The sequence below is a fragment of the Peromyscus maniculatus genome, chromosome 2 (genome assembly GCF_049852395.1).
Source record: "Peromyscus maniculatus bairdii isolate BWxNUB_F1_BW_parent chromosome 2, HU_Pman_BW_mat_3.1, whole genome shotgun sequence".
NCBI classification, from domain to species: Eukaryota; Metazoa; Chordata; class Mammalia; order Rodentia; family Cricetidae; genus Peromyscus; species Peromyscus maniculatus.
The window spans coordinates 57,811,543-57,825,219 of NC_134853.1; the positions used below are offsets into that span (position 1 = coordinate 57,811,543).

General features: G+C 43.8%; 1 protein-coding gene across 2 annotated transcripts in view; it reads left to right on the forward strand.

The window, feature by feature from the left end:
- The window catches only part of Bach2 (BACH transcriptional regulator 2), a 347,663-nt gene that overhangs the window by 260,139 nt on the left and 73,847 nt on the right, over window positions 1-13,677 (forward strand). For both annotated transcript variants that reach the window (XM_015994181.3, XM_076564020.1), the window contains exon 4: window positions 3,337-3,591. In XM_015994181.3, coding sequence (XP_015849667.1) covers window positions 3,349-3,591 — 243 coding nt within the window. In that variant the 5' untranslated portion in view covers window positions 3,337-3,348. The remainder of the gene's footprint in view (window positions 1-3,336; window positions 3,592-13,677) is intronic.

Genomic DNA, 13,677 nt, shown 5'->3' on the forward strand with positions numbered 1-13,677 from the left:
GTGGATGTGAATGGCTTAAAACTGAGACTAGATCCACACAGTAAATACGATTCAGCCATAACATAACAAACTTTTCTTTTTATTAATTTTTAGTTGGCATGCAAAATAATGGATTTTGCCTGTGGTATTTAGTTTTTAATATTTTTATTATTTGATCATTTTATACAATGTATCTTCATCATATTCACTCCACCTCTTGTCCCTAACTCCTCCCAGAACCATTTCTACCTCCCTACCTCCCAAACCATGTGTCCTCCCTCTCTGTCTCTCTCTGTCTCTCTCTCTCTCTGTCTCTCTCTCTCTCTGTCTCTCTCTCTCTCTCTGTCTCTCTCTCTCTCTCTCTTTCCCCCATCCAATTCAATTTGTGCCCCCCATTTACTCATACTGTGTGGTCATCTACAGGAACTTCCAGTGGACTTACCAGAGGCCACGCACTCAAAGAAACCTGACTCACCCTACCCAAGAAGTGATCAGCTGCCCACAGCGCCTCATTTCTGGGTGGAGGCTCATGAACCCTTTCTCCCTCAATGCTAGAATGTTGACTGACTTGATACCGTGCAGACAACCAATGCTGCTCTAAGTTCATGAGTGTATCAGTCCTACCAAGTCCTGCCAAAACACTGGTTTGCTCAGATTCTCCCCAACTTCTGTCTCTTAGAATCTTTGTGTCCCTCTTCCATCATTATCCCAGAACCTTTGTGAGGGGTTTAACATATTCTCTCATTTGTTCTGAGCATCCCGTGACCTCTAGTCTCTGTACTTAACCAGCCATAAGTTTCTGCATTAAGCCACCACTCACTGCACAAAGAAACTTCTCTGATGAGGTTTGAGAGCCTCACTGATCTATGGGTAGAGAAATAAGAAGGAAGAAGACAGTCTGTTTAGCAGGATAATAGAAGTAGGTTCTATTATTATATATAGTAGTATATATTATTATAGTAGGGGTGCCTGGGCCTAGGAGTTCTCTAACCATAGGTTCGTGGCCAAATTTTACAGTACCAGGCATTTGTTTCCTCCTGAACAAAAAGCCTTAAATTCAATCGCAAAGTGGTTGGTTACTCCCATAATACTAGTGCCACTACTGCACCCATGGGAGTTTCTTGTCATGCCAGTTATTATTGTGATTTGCAGGGTTCACAGATTGTTGATGACATTTTCTCCCAGCAGCCTACATAGCACCTTCCAGTACTATGAAAGCTAGCCAGCTGGGAGAAAACTTCCTGGTCAGTACCAACTTGATTTTGTCACGTCTTGTGACAAATGTATATGATAACTTCAACAATCAGGTTTTACCATCAAGTTCTAGTGAACAGTCAAGACCAATGGTAATATCCTATATTGTTTAGGGGTGTCTGGGACACTACTGGGATTTTTATTTGGCATCTTGTGGCTTCTGGGAGGAGCATGGTCTCCCATGTGGGATACCTCCAGTTAAACATATTTATACATTTATATATTTAGGAAGCTTATAAAATAGTAGATTTCCATATGACCTTTTCAAAAATCCTTAGTGTTCGTTATTCCTGCCTCCTGTGCCCTATCCTCCCATCGCTCTCCTCACTTAAACCTCCCTCCCTACCATGATGGTATTTTCATAGATATAGATCATATACTTTGCTCATGTTTGATCCCACTACCCTCATCTGTCCCTCCTTCTTGCTGGTGTGTGTGTGTGTGTGTGTGTGTGTGTGTGTGTGTGTGTGTGTGTATGTGTGTATGTGTGTAAAGTCTAGGTTCTGCATATGAAAGAAAATTTTATCTTTCTGTATTTTTTCTCCTGTTCTCTTTTAATATAGACCCCTTCTAATTTCATATTTAAATCTAGATTTTGCACATAAGAGAAGACTTGCAACATTTGTCTTTCCAAGTCTGGCTAATTTCACTTTCCAGTTCCACACATTTTCCTGCTAATAATATGACATTCTTCTTTAAAGCAGAATAAAGCTCTATTGTGTATGTGCCCGCGCTTTCTGTGTTCATTAGTCTGTGTATTGGCATCTAGACTGTTTCTTTCCACGTCCTGGTGGTTTGAGTAGTGCTCCAATAAATACAGATGTGCAAGTACCTCTGCAGCTTGCCAGCTTCAGCTCCTTTAGGTGTACACCTAAGAGTTGTCCATCTGTATCATATGAGTAGTCTGGGTTGAGCTTTTTGACACACCTCCCTGCTGGTTTCCGTAACGGCTGCGCTAGTTTACATTCTCACCAACAGAATGTGAGGAAGAACAAACCTTTGATATATGCAGCAGCAATTGGAGATGACAAAATAATGATTCTGAGTAAGATAATCCAGACGGAATCAACAGTATTCCATCTAACTGTAACTCCAGAAGAGGCAAACAGATGTCAGAAAGCTGAGCCGTGGCTGCAGGGCTACTGAGAGGGGGAAGGGCTACAGCAGACTTGGAGGGATGAGGGTGTGTTCATCTTGATGGTGTCGATGGCTTCCCAGTTGCAGACACATGTCAAATGGCAATTGCATACACTCCAAATATTGCAGCATCATATACTAAAGCTGTTTTCAAACGCGAAAATAAAGACAGAAGAAAGAAGGGTTTGCCACTGGGATGTATGCTGGTAATAAGCATTACTGAAACCTTAACCTGTGGTTCAACCTTTGTGGACAGTGCATTGTAAAAATGCTCCCTGGGTACTTCTTAAAGCAAAGGAGTCTTTGTAAATCTTACTTTGAATGTATCTTTTCTCATGGTTCCTATTGCAATAATGTTTCCTTAAAGATGTTCATTGGGTCCTCTGAGATAATGAGGGCATCATTCCATATCCCAGACAGGAATGACTTCCATGTTGTATTGCTCACACTCTGCCATGCAGGGTAGAGGGCAGATGGAATAACAGACATAACTACACTTTAGTGCACATACAGTCTAGTGTGTTTGTTGAATAATATCTCAGGATTTAATAGTTAGTCTACTTAACACCTTTGCCAAATTTCAACTTAGGAACTTACATGTAATTCATCAAAACAGCATTTCAAATACTTCAAAAATGATTTGTTCCCTTTTAACACAAATCTCAGTTAGTAATTAGACTGTTTGTACACACAAGCTTCATTTTAGCCTCCTAATGAAATCAAAACTACCCAGTGTTGAGGTGTTCCACTAAAAGACTCAGGGTAAAGAGAGGCAGTAAGTGGAAGGGAAGCAACAGGTAGCAGCTTCCAGATGTTTCTGGCTTCGTTATGCCAACCCGGGATGACTGTGCTGCTTGGCAGCCCTGCTCCCCGTCTGCCAGGCTCCTGGCTGGGGGACCTGGGCACTCTGACCGTCCACCTTACCTATCACTTGTGGGATACTGACCGAGCCGTTCTTTCTTCCAGGGTTTGAACGGCATGTCTGTGGATGAGAAGCCTGACTCCCCCATGTATGTGTATGAGTCCACAGTCCACTGTGCCAACATCCTCCTGGGCCTCAATGACCAACGGAAAAAGGACATTCTCTGTGACGTGACTCTGATTGTGGAGAGGAAGGAGTTCCGCGCCCACCGGGCAGTGCTGGCGGCTTGCAGTGAATACTTCTGGCAAGCCCTGGTTGGACAGACGAAGGATGACTTGGTGGTCAGCTTGCCTGAAGAGGTACAGCTCCTTGGTGTGTCTGTGTGGTTGTTACAGGAGGTTTATTGACTTATTTTTTTTTTAATGGCAAAGAAGGAGGTAGCAGTCGCGTGTGCACTAGGCCACAGTGATGTCCACGTCTCCCGATGTTGGCTTGTAGCATCATCAGTTTGTGTTTGATACACTTGAAGCCTCGGGAGTACACATACGAAGTGAGCGTGCTTCTTTAAGGGAAGAAGCGAGCCTCACCTGGGGCCCAGGCCCTCCTAGTTTCTAGTTCACTTAAACTTCGGGTTTTGAATAGTTCAGCCTCAGTCTGATGCAGTCCTCTGTGTAGGATTTGAATCACTGCTATTTCTTCTCTCTTTCAAATGGATCATTAGATTTCCCCTGAGAATAAAACAGTGAAAGAATTCGCAGGACCTTCTTTGCTTAGGGAAAAAAAAAAAAAAAAAGCAACCAGCACTTCTCACCATCAATGCAGTGAGATTCTAAGAAGTGTAAATTTGCTTTTCTCATCGGTATTGAAAATATCCCCTGCTCAGGTTTCTTAACTGCTTTGGTGAATTCAGTCATTTTGGTACTGTCATTTGGGGACATGAGTTAAAGATCCCAACTACCACTGAGTTCCAGGATCGCAAACCTAGATGCCTTCAGAAACACAACAAAGACGTTCTTGAGTCGATAGTTACACGTAAAACAGTAGGGAGTGGTGGATGATCATCCACACCACCGGAACTCGTCCAAATCTAACATGAAAGAAACGGACAGAAGGGGATGGAGATGCAGCTCAGTGCTGGAGCACTTGCCTAGCATGTTCAGTACGCAGCGCTAAAAGCAAGATGTGTGGGATTGAGGAGACACCAGATTGCAGTCCCTTGCTAGACGATGTTTGTGACTGCCTGCACAGAGCAGAATGGCCAGCTGATGAACCGTATCAGTTTGAAATAGCTTCACCTAGCCATCCTTTCATAATCATCACAGACAGCTCTATTCTCATTTCTTGTACAGTCGTGTGAGAAGGAAAAGAATAAACCATTCAAAGATGAAGTGACCAGGGTCAAGTCAGGGAGTGGACTGTTCGGTAGCAGGTAACAAGAGAAGACAGAGCAATGGCGGCCATGGTGTGGTCCTGAGCAGGGTGGGCGTTTCCAGCTGAACTAAATGGAGGAGTAGCAGTCAGTGAGTTGTCGCTAGGTTTAACTGAGATCATAAATGTAAAGGCTTTAAATCCAGCCCATCCTGCAGCAGGCCACTTGTCAGATGCAAGTCTACCTTCTCCAGGTGGGAACAAGAACACCTTCCTTACTCATTCCAACTCTAGAATTCTCTGGAACTGTTGACAGAACTTCAAGTAATTCAAAGTAGTCTCAGGAAGTGATGCTCATTGTTTATTTATCAGTATTTTCTATTTGAGAGCCATTTCGTGTGTGTGTGTGTGTGTGTGTGTGTGTGTGTGTGTGTGTGTGTGTGTATTACTCATTTCCAAAAATAAGATATTGAAATATATACACAAATGAAAATCTTACTTTATGTAATGAGTCTTTCCTCAGTGACTATGTTAGCCCTACCTCATCCTTCCCTAAGCCCCAGCCTGTTCCCAATTATAACTTGAATCCTGCTCTACTTAATCTCTCTGAGCCAGGTTCTTACTTTTAAGAGTCTCTAAAAATCTGAAGCCCTTAAATTATTTACCAGCATATAATACCTGTCCAGTAAAAGGTAAAGAAAGCCAAGTTATAAATAAGTGTTACAAAATCTGAAGTTTCTTCTCCAGTCAAACCCTTGATACAAATGCTTCTCTCCATGCCATTACTCACATCTATTCAGAGTGAGAAGACCCTGACTGCAGCCAAAGACATGCAGTGAAAGTGTGCTTGGCCTGTATGGTTGGACTAGTTAAGAGTGAATTGGCTATAGTACTAGTTAAGAGTGAATTGGCTATAGTACTAGTTAAGAGTGAATTGGCTATAGTACTAGTTAAGAGTGAGTTGGCTATAGTATTCGTCTTGTTGCTTCTGGCCCTAAACAATGACGTTTGTCCCTATAGTCCGTGTGTCACCCGTGTGTTACTCAGCCTTCTGTCACTGGAAAAAATACCTGAGAAAAACAACTTAAAGGCAGAAGAATTCGTTTGGTTTACCATAGCAGTCCATCATCACTTAGTTGTGTAGTTTCTAGGCCTGAGGTAGCACAGAACACCATGCCAGAAGGGCACAGTAGAGTAGAGTTGGCTGACTCCTAATGGCCAGGAAGCTGAGAAAGTAGACAAAGATCCAAGTCATACACATCCTCCAGGAAGCCACCCCAGGGACATCCTTCCTCCCACTAGGTCCTGCCTTCTATAGTTTCCACCCCCTCACGGAGTGTCTTAGCATATGCTAAGTGAGGACCCTGATAATGGCACAGAGGGATGTCAGTGCCACATCCGGGGCTGTTCTGAAGACAGAGCTTAGGGGATGTCCTTGCAAGCTGGATATATGAGTGGAGAGGAGGAAATGAGAAACAGTTAGCTCCAACGATAATGGAAGAACCATATTACCATTAACTGAGATCAGTCAAGACGGGGGAGTAAATTTGTGGATGCAGAGGGTTGAGCAGGACTGGGAGTCCTGTGTGTATGTGTGGAGTTTGAGATGCCTGTTCACATCCAAGTAGAAGTGTTTAATACCCAGTTTTGTTTATTCATATATATGTATGTATGTATGTATGTATGTATGTATGTATGTATGTATATTCATGGGCAAAGTCTAGCCTGGAGTTATGAACTTGGAAATCAGAGTATTAAAGGCCACTCAGCAGTGTAGAAGCTGCTTGGGATTTCATTGAGCACTTGGTGGGCAGATGCAGTAGGAGCAGAAAGCCGACCCACCTGTGTTCCACAGAACAGAAGGCCCAGTTTCAGCTGCCTGTAAGTAAGGCTGCTCAGATTATAGCGAGCAGAGACCTGGGCCAGTAGCTGGAGGGAAATAGTTTTTCTGTTAAGTAGGAAAACACTCCAGCATGCTTGCACACTGCAGCAAACAGTACTAGTGTTTACCACACCCGCTTTTCCTTCCTTTCCTGGACGCACAAAGAAAGGCTCCACTGGTAGTCAAGTAGGCCATGTCACTAAGTGTAGCCAGTGGCATGGAGATGGGCCGCCTTGTCACTTCTGGTCTGAGACTGTTAGAGTGGCCTGAGTCCTTCCTGACTTTCCCCATCAGTTTAGCTGGTGCCCAAGAACTTCGGAAAGCTGAAGCCCAAATCCCTGAGTCAGGGCTGAAGGACAGCCATCTGGCTCAAATCGCTTTGGGTTTTTACAATTTCGTGTATATACAATGTGTTCTAATTACGGTCACCCTCATCACCCTCTGCCATCCCTCTTCCTCTCCCTCTGAACAGAACAAATCCCCCAATGGCTACACCTGTAAGAAATTGATACCTAACCCTCTCTACCCCAGCCACAACCATTAGCAGTCCTTAGCTTCTCAGGACGGGGTGGAGCCTCGGAAAACCTCCTCTAGTCTCCATGGAATGTTGGAGGGTCCGATCTAACCTCCTCTAGTCTCCATGGAATGTTGGAGGGTCCGATCTAGTGCAGATATCCGTTGGCCACATTGTATCTGGATGGCAACATCTTCTGGCATGTGTCCTCATCCTTGGCACTTACGTTCTTTCTGCTCCCTCTTGCTCTGTGTCCCGTGAGCCTTGAGGGGTTGGTTTGGGTGTCCCATTTAAAGCTATGCGTTCTCTTGTCACCTACCCAGAGCACCTTGACCAGATGTGAGTCCTGCATTAACAGTCGCCCTCTGCAAAAGGGAGCCTCTCTGTTTCACCACATCACATTCTGACATGACTAAGAAACAGACTTCCATGTTAAGCCATTAAAATCTAGTGTTTTAAGCCAGGCAGTGGTGGAGCACAACTTTAATCCCAGCAGTCGGGAGGCAGAGGCAGGCAGACCTCAAGGCCAGCCTGATGTACAGAGTAAGCTCCAGGACAGCAAGCACTACACAGAGAAACCATGTCTTAAAAAACTAAACAAACAAACAAAATCTAGTGTTTTAAGATAGGCCTGTTGAAGCAGACTTGTGGCCCCTTATAAAACTGAAGCATTTGAGCCCAGCCTTGGCAATAGTGAGTTTCAAAGAAGAGAGAGGGAGGAGGGAGGGCGAAAAGAAGAACGAACTTGATGTTTGATTGGTTACTACAGTAGAGCTAACCAATTCCAGTACTTAAGCTAATGGAAAATTTCCGGAAGGAAAGGAAAACTTGATTGATTCTCATGGAAACAGAACAGATGCCCTTGAGTGCACAGGAGATAGGGTCTACTGACCAAGGGACTGATTTGACGTATCTGAGTGGTGGGGTGGACCTGGGTGATCTGTGAGATGTAACCCCGTGTGGTAGGTCTCTGGTCCTTGAAGTTTTCTAGGTTGGTGCTGGAGGAAGAGAGAAGTCGTGTTGCTGGCCAGGAATTAAGGAGATGCTTGGACTGGGAAGCAGGAAAAGACCATAGAAATGGGAGACAAGCTGTTAGGAAAGGAAAGAAAGCCTCCAGAAAAGGCACCGCTGCCAGGCTGCAGCTCATCTGTGTCAGCACCCCTAGTTGTAAGAAAATGTCTTACATGTTCATGGGAGGTGGTAGCCAAGGAGCCCAGAGGACTGTGGAGAGGCAACAACCTAGAACATAGACAGAGTGTGCAAGATGCAGACAGATCATGAGTCCTTCACTGTTTCAGGGTTTGTAGTCCTGAGAAAATAATTTCATTTAATGACCCCAGTTTCAATAGGAGTGTGGCAGAGAGTAGCAGCGCTGGATCCCAGCTTGACAGGCAGGTTGCCATTCAGATTAATGAAACGTGATATGCTCGACTTCTTGGAAGGCTGGTGCTATAGAAACAGTAGGTGTTATTCTTCCCATAAAAGGAGAGAACAGTCTTCTCTGGTGAAATGGCTCTTAGCTCAGAATCCTCATTAAAAGCTGTGTTGCAATTTTCCAAGTTGCATTAGTGAGACTTGGCAGGAGATGAAAAAAAAAAAAAAAAAAAAGCAAATAAATAAGAAGTCAAAATATTCCAAGCAACTACTTACAGGCAAGTGGGAAGTTTTCAGGTGCTGGAACCGAGTGCTGATAGTGCTGAAATGCCTAAAGGCAGAATTTATTTATAGAAGGCAAAAGTGACTTCCAGCCCTGACATTGGGGCCTTGGTCTCAGTGGGGGTGAATGAAAGGAAAGCCCTGGGAGGGAGCTTGGATGCTCTCTTTGGAGGCTGCAGGGTGCTTCTAACAGCAGGGAGAGTCCAATGCGGACAGCCGCAGCAACAGCTAATTTTAAATGAGACACATAAGCTGCTTTTAAACCTGTTGCTTTTTTTTTTTTTTTTTAAATCCTGAGGCCAGTGCACCCTATTTAAAGAAACATTCAGAAACATGTTCCTCTTTTGGCGTAGTAGCAGGACTTGAATATACCAAAACCCAAGAGCCATATAAAAAGTATTTTTAAGTGACCTGATTTCAATGGCATTTTAAAGGATTCTTTTCATTATACCTGTTTATCCTTGATATAAAATGACCACAGTGATCAACATTTGATAGGGATCTCTAACACACCCTTCAACCATAGTGTTGTTCAAATTAAATTTTGTAAAATAGTTTGTGTATTCATTCATTTTTAAACTTTTTTTGTATATGAACAAAATATCCCTTACATTTCTTTTTTTCTCCTATAATGGAGACTCTTAGCTGTTTCAATTAAAGTTAATAATAGCTTTGAAGACAAAGTTCAGAGCTATAAAGTTCCTCACTTGATCAGTAATCATAACTATTATTTTGTCATATTTAATCATAGGACCCAGGCCTCTAACAGAGGATTTAATTAAACTTTTAATTCATGATAAGAAGTTAAATAGCACTTGAGAGAGTTTTTAAAAATTATTTCACTTCCCAACCAGATTACAAAAAAAAGGGTGTGATAAAGAGACAGGGTGGCTGGCAGCCAGGGAATTGTAGGTCATGTCAACAGGAGCTGGCAATAAGCCACTGTCCAATTAGCGTGGCTGCTTCGTGGCTGCCGAGTAATCACTCTTGAGTGGATGGGTGAGTCACTCGTGATGTAGTGGCGCTTCATTTGACCCAGCACTTCTCAGAACGGTTTTCTCACTCCCTCATCGCCTGTCCTACCTTGCCAGTGAAAGTGCAGGGCTGTGCAGGCGAAAAGCCCAGTGGAAGAGAAACTTAAATTATTTATCTTACTTCTCTTTGCTTCCTGAAAACTGAGATTGCAATTAAACGGGGAAGGCATGGTGTGGTTTTTCAGTGAGTCACAAGAAAACACAATTTCCATACAAAAATACCCAAAGTTGGGGTCCTGGAGCCTGGTTTCATTCCGTGTCTTCTTTGGCACTTTTAACATCTGGCACAAGTTCAAGGATATCAATGAAGCTACCTAGTAATCTTAATGGATTCACATTCCATTCAAAACTTGGAATGTCACCGGGCTGCTGCAGGTTTCGGCTCTTTTGTAAGGATGTTCACGGCATTTCTGGTGGGTGTGCAGTCATAAATACAGGAAGCCTTTGAAAGACGGCCTTCTTACATATGAACACCTTGCAATCTTGGTCGGACAGACATACAGTGAGCCAGGAAATTAATTCAGGAATTTTTAAATAAAATGTATCATATCCAAGCAGGGAGTGATGTGCGGTTGTCAATTTAAAAAGAGAGTGATTTCAGCTCTTAGGAGCACAGACTTCCGTGCACTAATTGGTTAATGCCAAGCATTGTGTGCTTTAGTTCTTAACCAAATCCCCAGGCCACATAAAAGATCGCTTTGTTTTGTTTTGAGAATTGGAGCAATTATGTACTATTATGTACTGGCACTCTTCGTTTCCTGCTACCCCAAATGTGTTCCTTTTGTCCCCATTAACTTGGTACACATAGTAAAATTCATCACTTTGCCATAGACTTCTGATATATGTTGAAAGTCTCTCTGACGCTGGGCCACTTTCAAGTGGTCCTGTGCACTTTTCTGACTGAGATGGACTTCTGTGCACAGCCTGGGTGTGAAAACGTTAAAGCTTTCGGCACCCTAGGTGGGTTGAAGCCAAGCCTCCAACAGGAGCACATTTTTTGACTGACTGGCAGCAAAGAGAAATACTGACAGCTGTTCCCAACCAAGCTGAAACGTTGGCCCGAGGGTGAGGAGAAAAGCTGGGCTGTAGCCAATAAAAGATTCCCAAGTTGGGAGAAAATCTAAAAAAGATGGAGGTCACATTTGCAGGCTTCCACCTTGTTAAAGTAGCCACTCTTTAATCTTACTTTTCTTTATAAAAGCTGGTAGTAAATATCACTACTACTCTTGTTCCCTTTTTATTTCTAAGCCATTTTTTTTGCTCCATTGATTTTTTTTAAATTATTTTTTGTGTACAAAACCAAATGATAGATTATTCTTCCTAAAAGTGATAGTGGTAACATCATCCCTGAAAGCAACATTAGCAGCCAGAGCTGAGTGGACCAGAGCAGAATCATGCACACAGTGACTACACTTGTGTGTCAGGCCATGCTGAGCAGCACAGGTCAGAATGGAATGTGTACGGGTCACTTCAGAGATCGGAAGTAGAGCATGTACCCAGCAGGTGCAAGGCCTGGGTTCAGTCCTCAGCGGCGTTGAAGAGGGAGAGAAAAGGATGTGTCTAAGGAGCTCCGTCTGATGTCATAAATTCTCTACTGTAGTTGTTTTGCTGACTTCTGAAAGAGAAGGGTAGAGAAGAGAGGAACGTTGCTAACAGACAAGGAAATGGGCTGCTAGCTAGCCTCAAGGGCCTACTCTGTTTGGGCTGGCATTCTTTCTTACTGAGTTCTTCGGACTATCTGGGGTAGTCTTTGTGTCTCTTGCATCTGCAAGGAGACCTGCAAACTGAACTGCGCCCTGCAAACTGAACTGCGCCTTGCAAGTAAGATGACAGAAAGATGACAGCCATGGCCCACCAGTATTTAGGATGAGGTAGAGTCCTGTCTCCTGAACGTACAGGCGCTTTGACTCCCCCTTTCTTGCTTGTTTCTCTATTATCTCTCTCGTTTGTCTTATTGCTCTGAGACCTCAAGTAGACCAACTATTAGAACACAAAGTAAGCAGGGGAGAGGCAGTGGACATCCTTGTTTTACTCCTGATTTTACTGGAAATGCTGTGAGTTTACTTAAAATGCTGTTTAGGATGATGTTGGCTGTGGGCTCCCTGTATATTACCTGTATTATGCCGAGACATGTTCCCTGTGCTTATATTCTCTCCAAGACTTTTACCATGAAGGGGTGTTGGATTTTGTCAATGGCCTTGTCTGCATCTAATGAGATGATCATGTGATTTCTATCCTTTAGTCTGTTGAGGTGGTGGATTATACTGAGTGATTTACATACGTCAAACATTTCTACATCTCTGGGATGAATACTACTTGAGCTTATGATTGATAATCTTTTTGGTGTGTTCTTGAATTCAATTTGCAAGTATTTTCCAGAGTTTTTGTGTCCATGTTCATCAGAGATATTGGTCTATAATTTTGTTTTTTGTTGAGTCTTGTCTGGTTTTGGTATCAGGGTGATGGTGGCTTCATAAAAGGAATTTGGAAATGTCTCCTTTTCCATGTTCTGGAAGTTTGAGGAGTATTAGTTCTTTGAAGGTCTGGTAGAATCTTCAAATAATAATCATGATTAGTGAACACTGGTATAAAACCAGGGCAACCAACAGTGCACATCCTTCCTCTACTTCCTCTCTTCTTCCCTGACCCCTTCAGTCACAAGGGAAAAGCCAGGACTGTACACTAAAGCACAGAGTCTGATATGAGGGTGGTCTGGCTTCAGCCTCTGCACCCCCCTCCCCCCGCTGCTCATCGGGGTTGATTCACCTGGTCTGGCTGGCTAGATCTGGACAGCTGTCCCCTTCCTCCCTCACTGGTCCACATCTCATTCTGGGAGAGGGGACCATTCTTTGGTCAAGGGTGTGTGAGAACCTGCACTCACCTTCACAGAAGCTGGGAGGATCTGACTGCTGTCACGCTAATTCAGGCATTGACTCATTACACTTCACTCCTAGTGGGTTAACTGTCATTAGGTATCTTGTGGCATAAATGTTCATGAAATACACATCACCTCCAGTTTATAATTTGATCCCTTTCATGCTTTTGATATTAACACAGTGAAAAAGCAACAAGACCAATCTAGAGACATTCTGTAAAACAAACAACCTGATTTCCTCAGTAAACAGTGCCATAGAAATGGGTCTGACCAGATTAAACTGGTGCAAGGGCTGTAGGAGCAGTAACAAGGGCTGCAGCAATGACTGGGTTACAGAGGGCACGATGGAAGAACTGAAAAAACTCAAAACGGTCTGCATATTAGATAAGAAGTGATGATGGGACAGGGCACGATGAGGAGCAATGACATGTCCAGTGTGAGCTCAGTCTGACTAGGAGCTCCGGATGTGAGTGTGTGCACGTGGGCGCAGGGAGGACCCGAGGGACGTGCGGAAGTGTCAGCTGGGGTAAAATGCTAAAGAGCGGGAAAACAGTGGATGTTTCTGTTTGTTTGCATTTTTATTTGTTTGTTTGTTTGTTTGTTTGTTTGTTTGTTTCAGGTTTTGGGTTTTCGTGGCAGGGTTTCTCTATGCAATCCTGGCTGTCCTGGAACTCCCTCTGTAGACCAGGCTGGCCTCGAACTCACGGAGATCCGCCTGCCTCTGCCTCCCGAGTGCTGGGATCAAAGGCGTGCACCGCCGCCGCCGCCGCCGCCGCCGCCGCCGCCGCCGCCACCACCACCTCCAGATGTCTGTTTTCTAACACTCTACTGTGCCCAGTGTTTCATTTGTGTAATAATAGCATAGGATTATTAGAAGAGAATGGAGATCAGATGAAGTCTAAGGCATAGCCCTGGAAAAATTAAAATGCAGTATGGCTTCCTGTGTGTTTTCAAAGGTTCTGCAGCTCATGAGTTTTGTTCCTAAGGCATCAGTATGCAGCCATCTTTCCTGGATCCTTCTTGCTGTTCAGGGCTCTCAAGGTGCCTAAAACACTTAAGCTTTGGATCTCAGCTGAATATGCTTGGTCTCAGCGGTTAAATGAAAATCATCCCAAG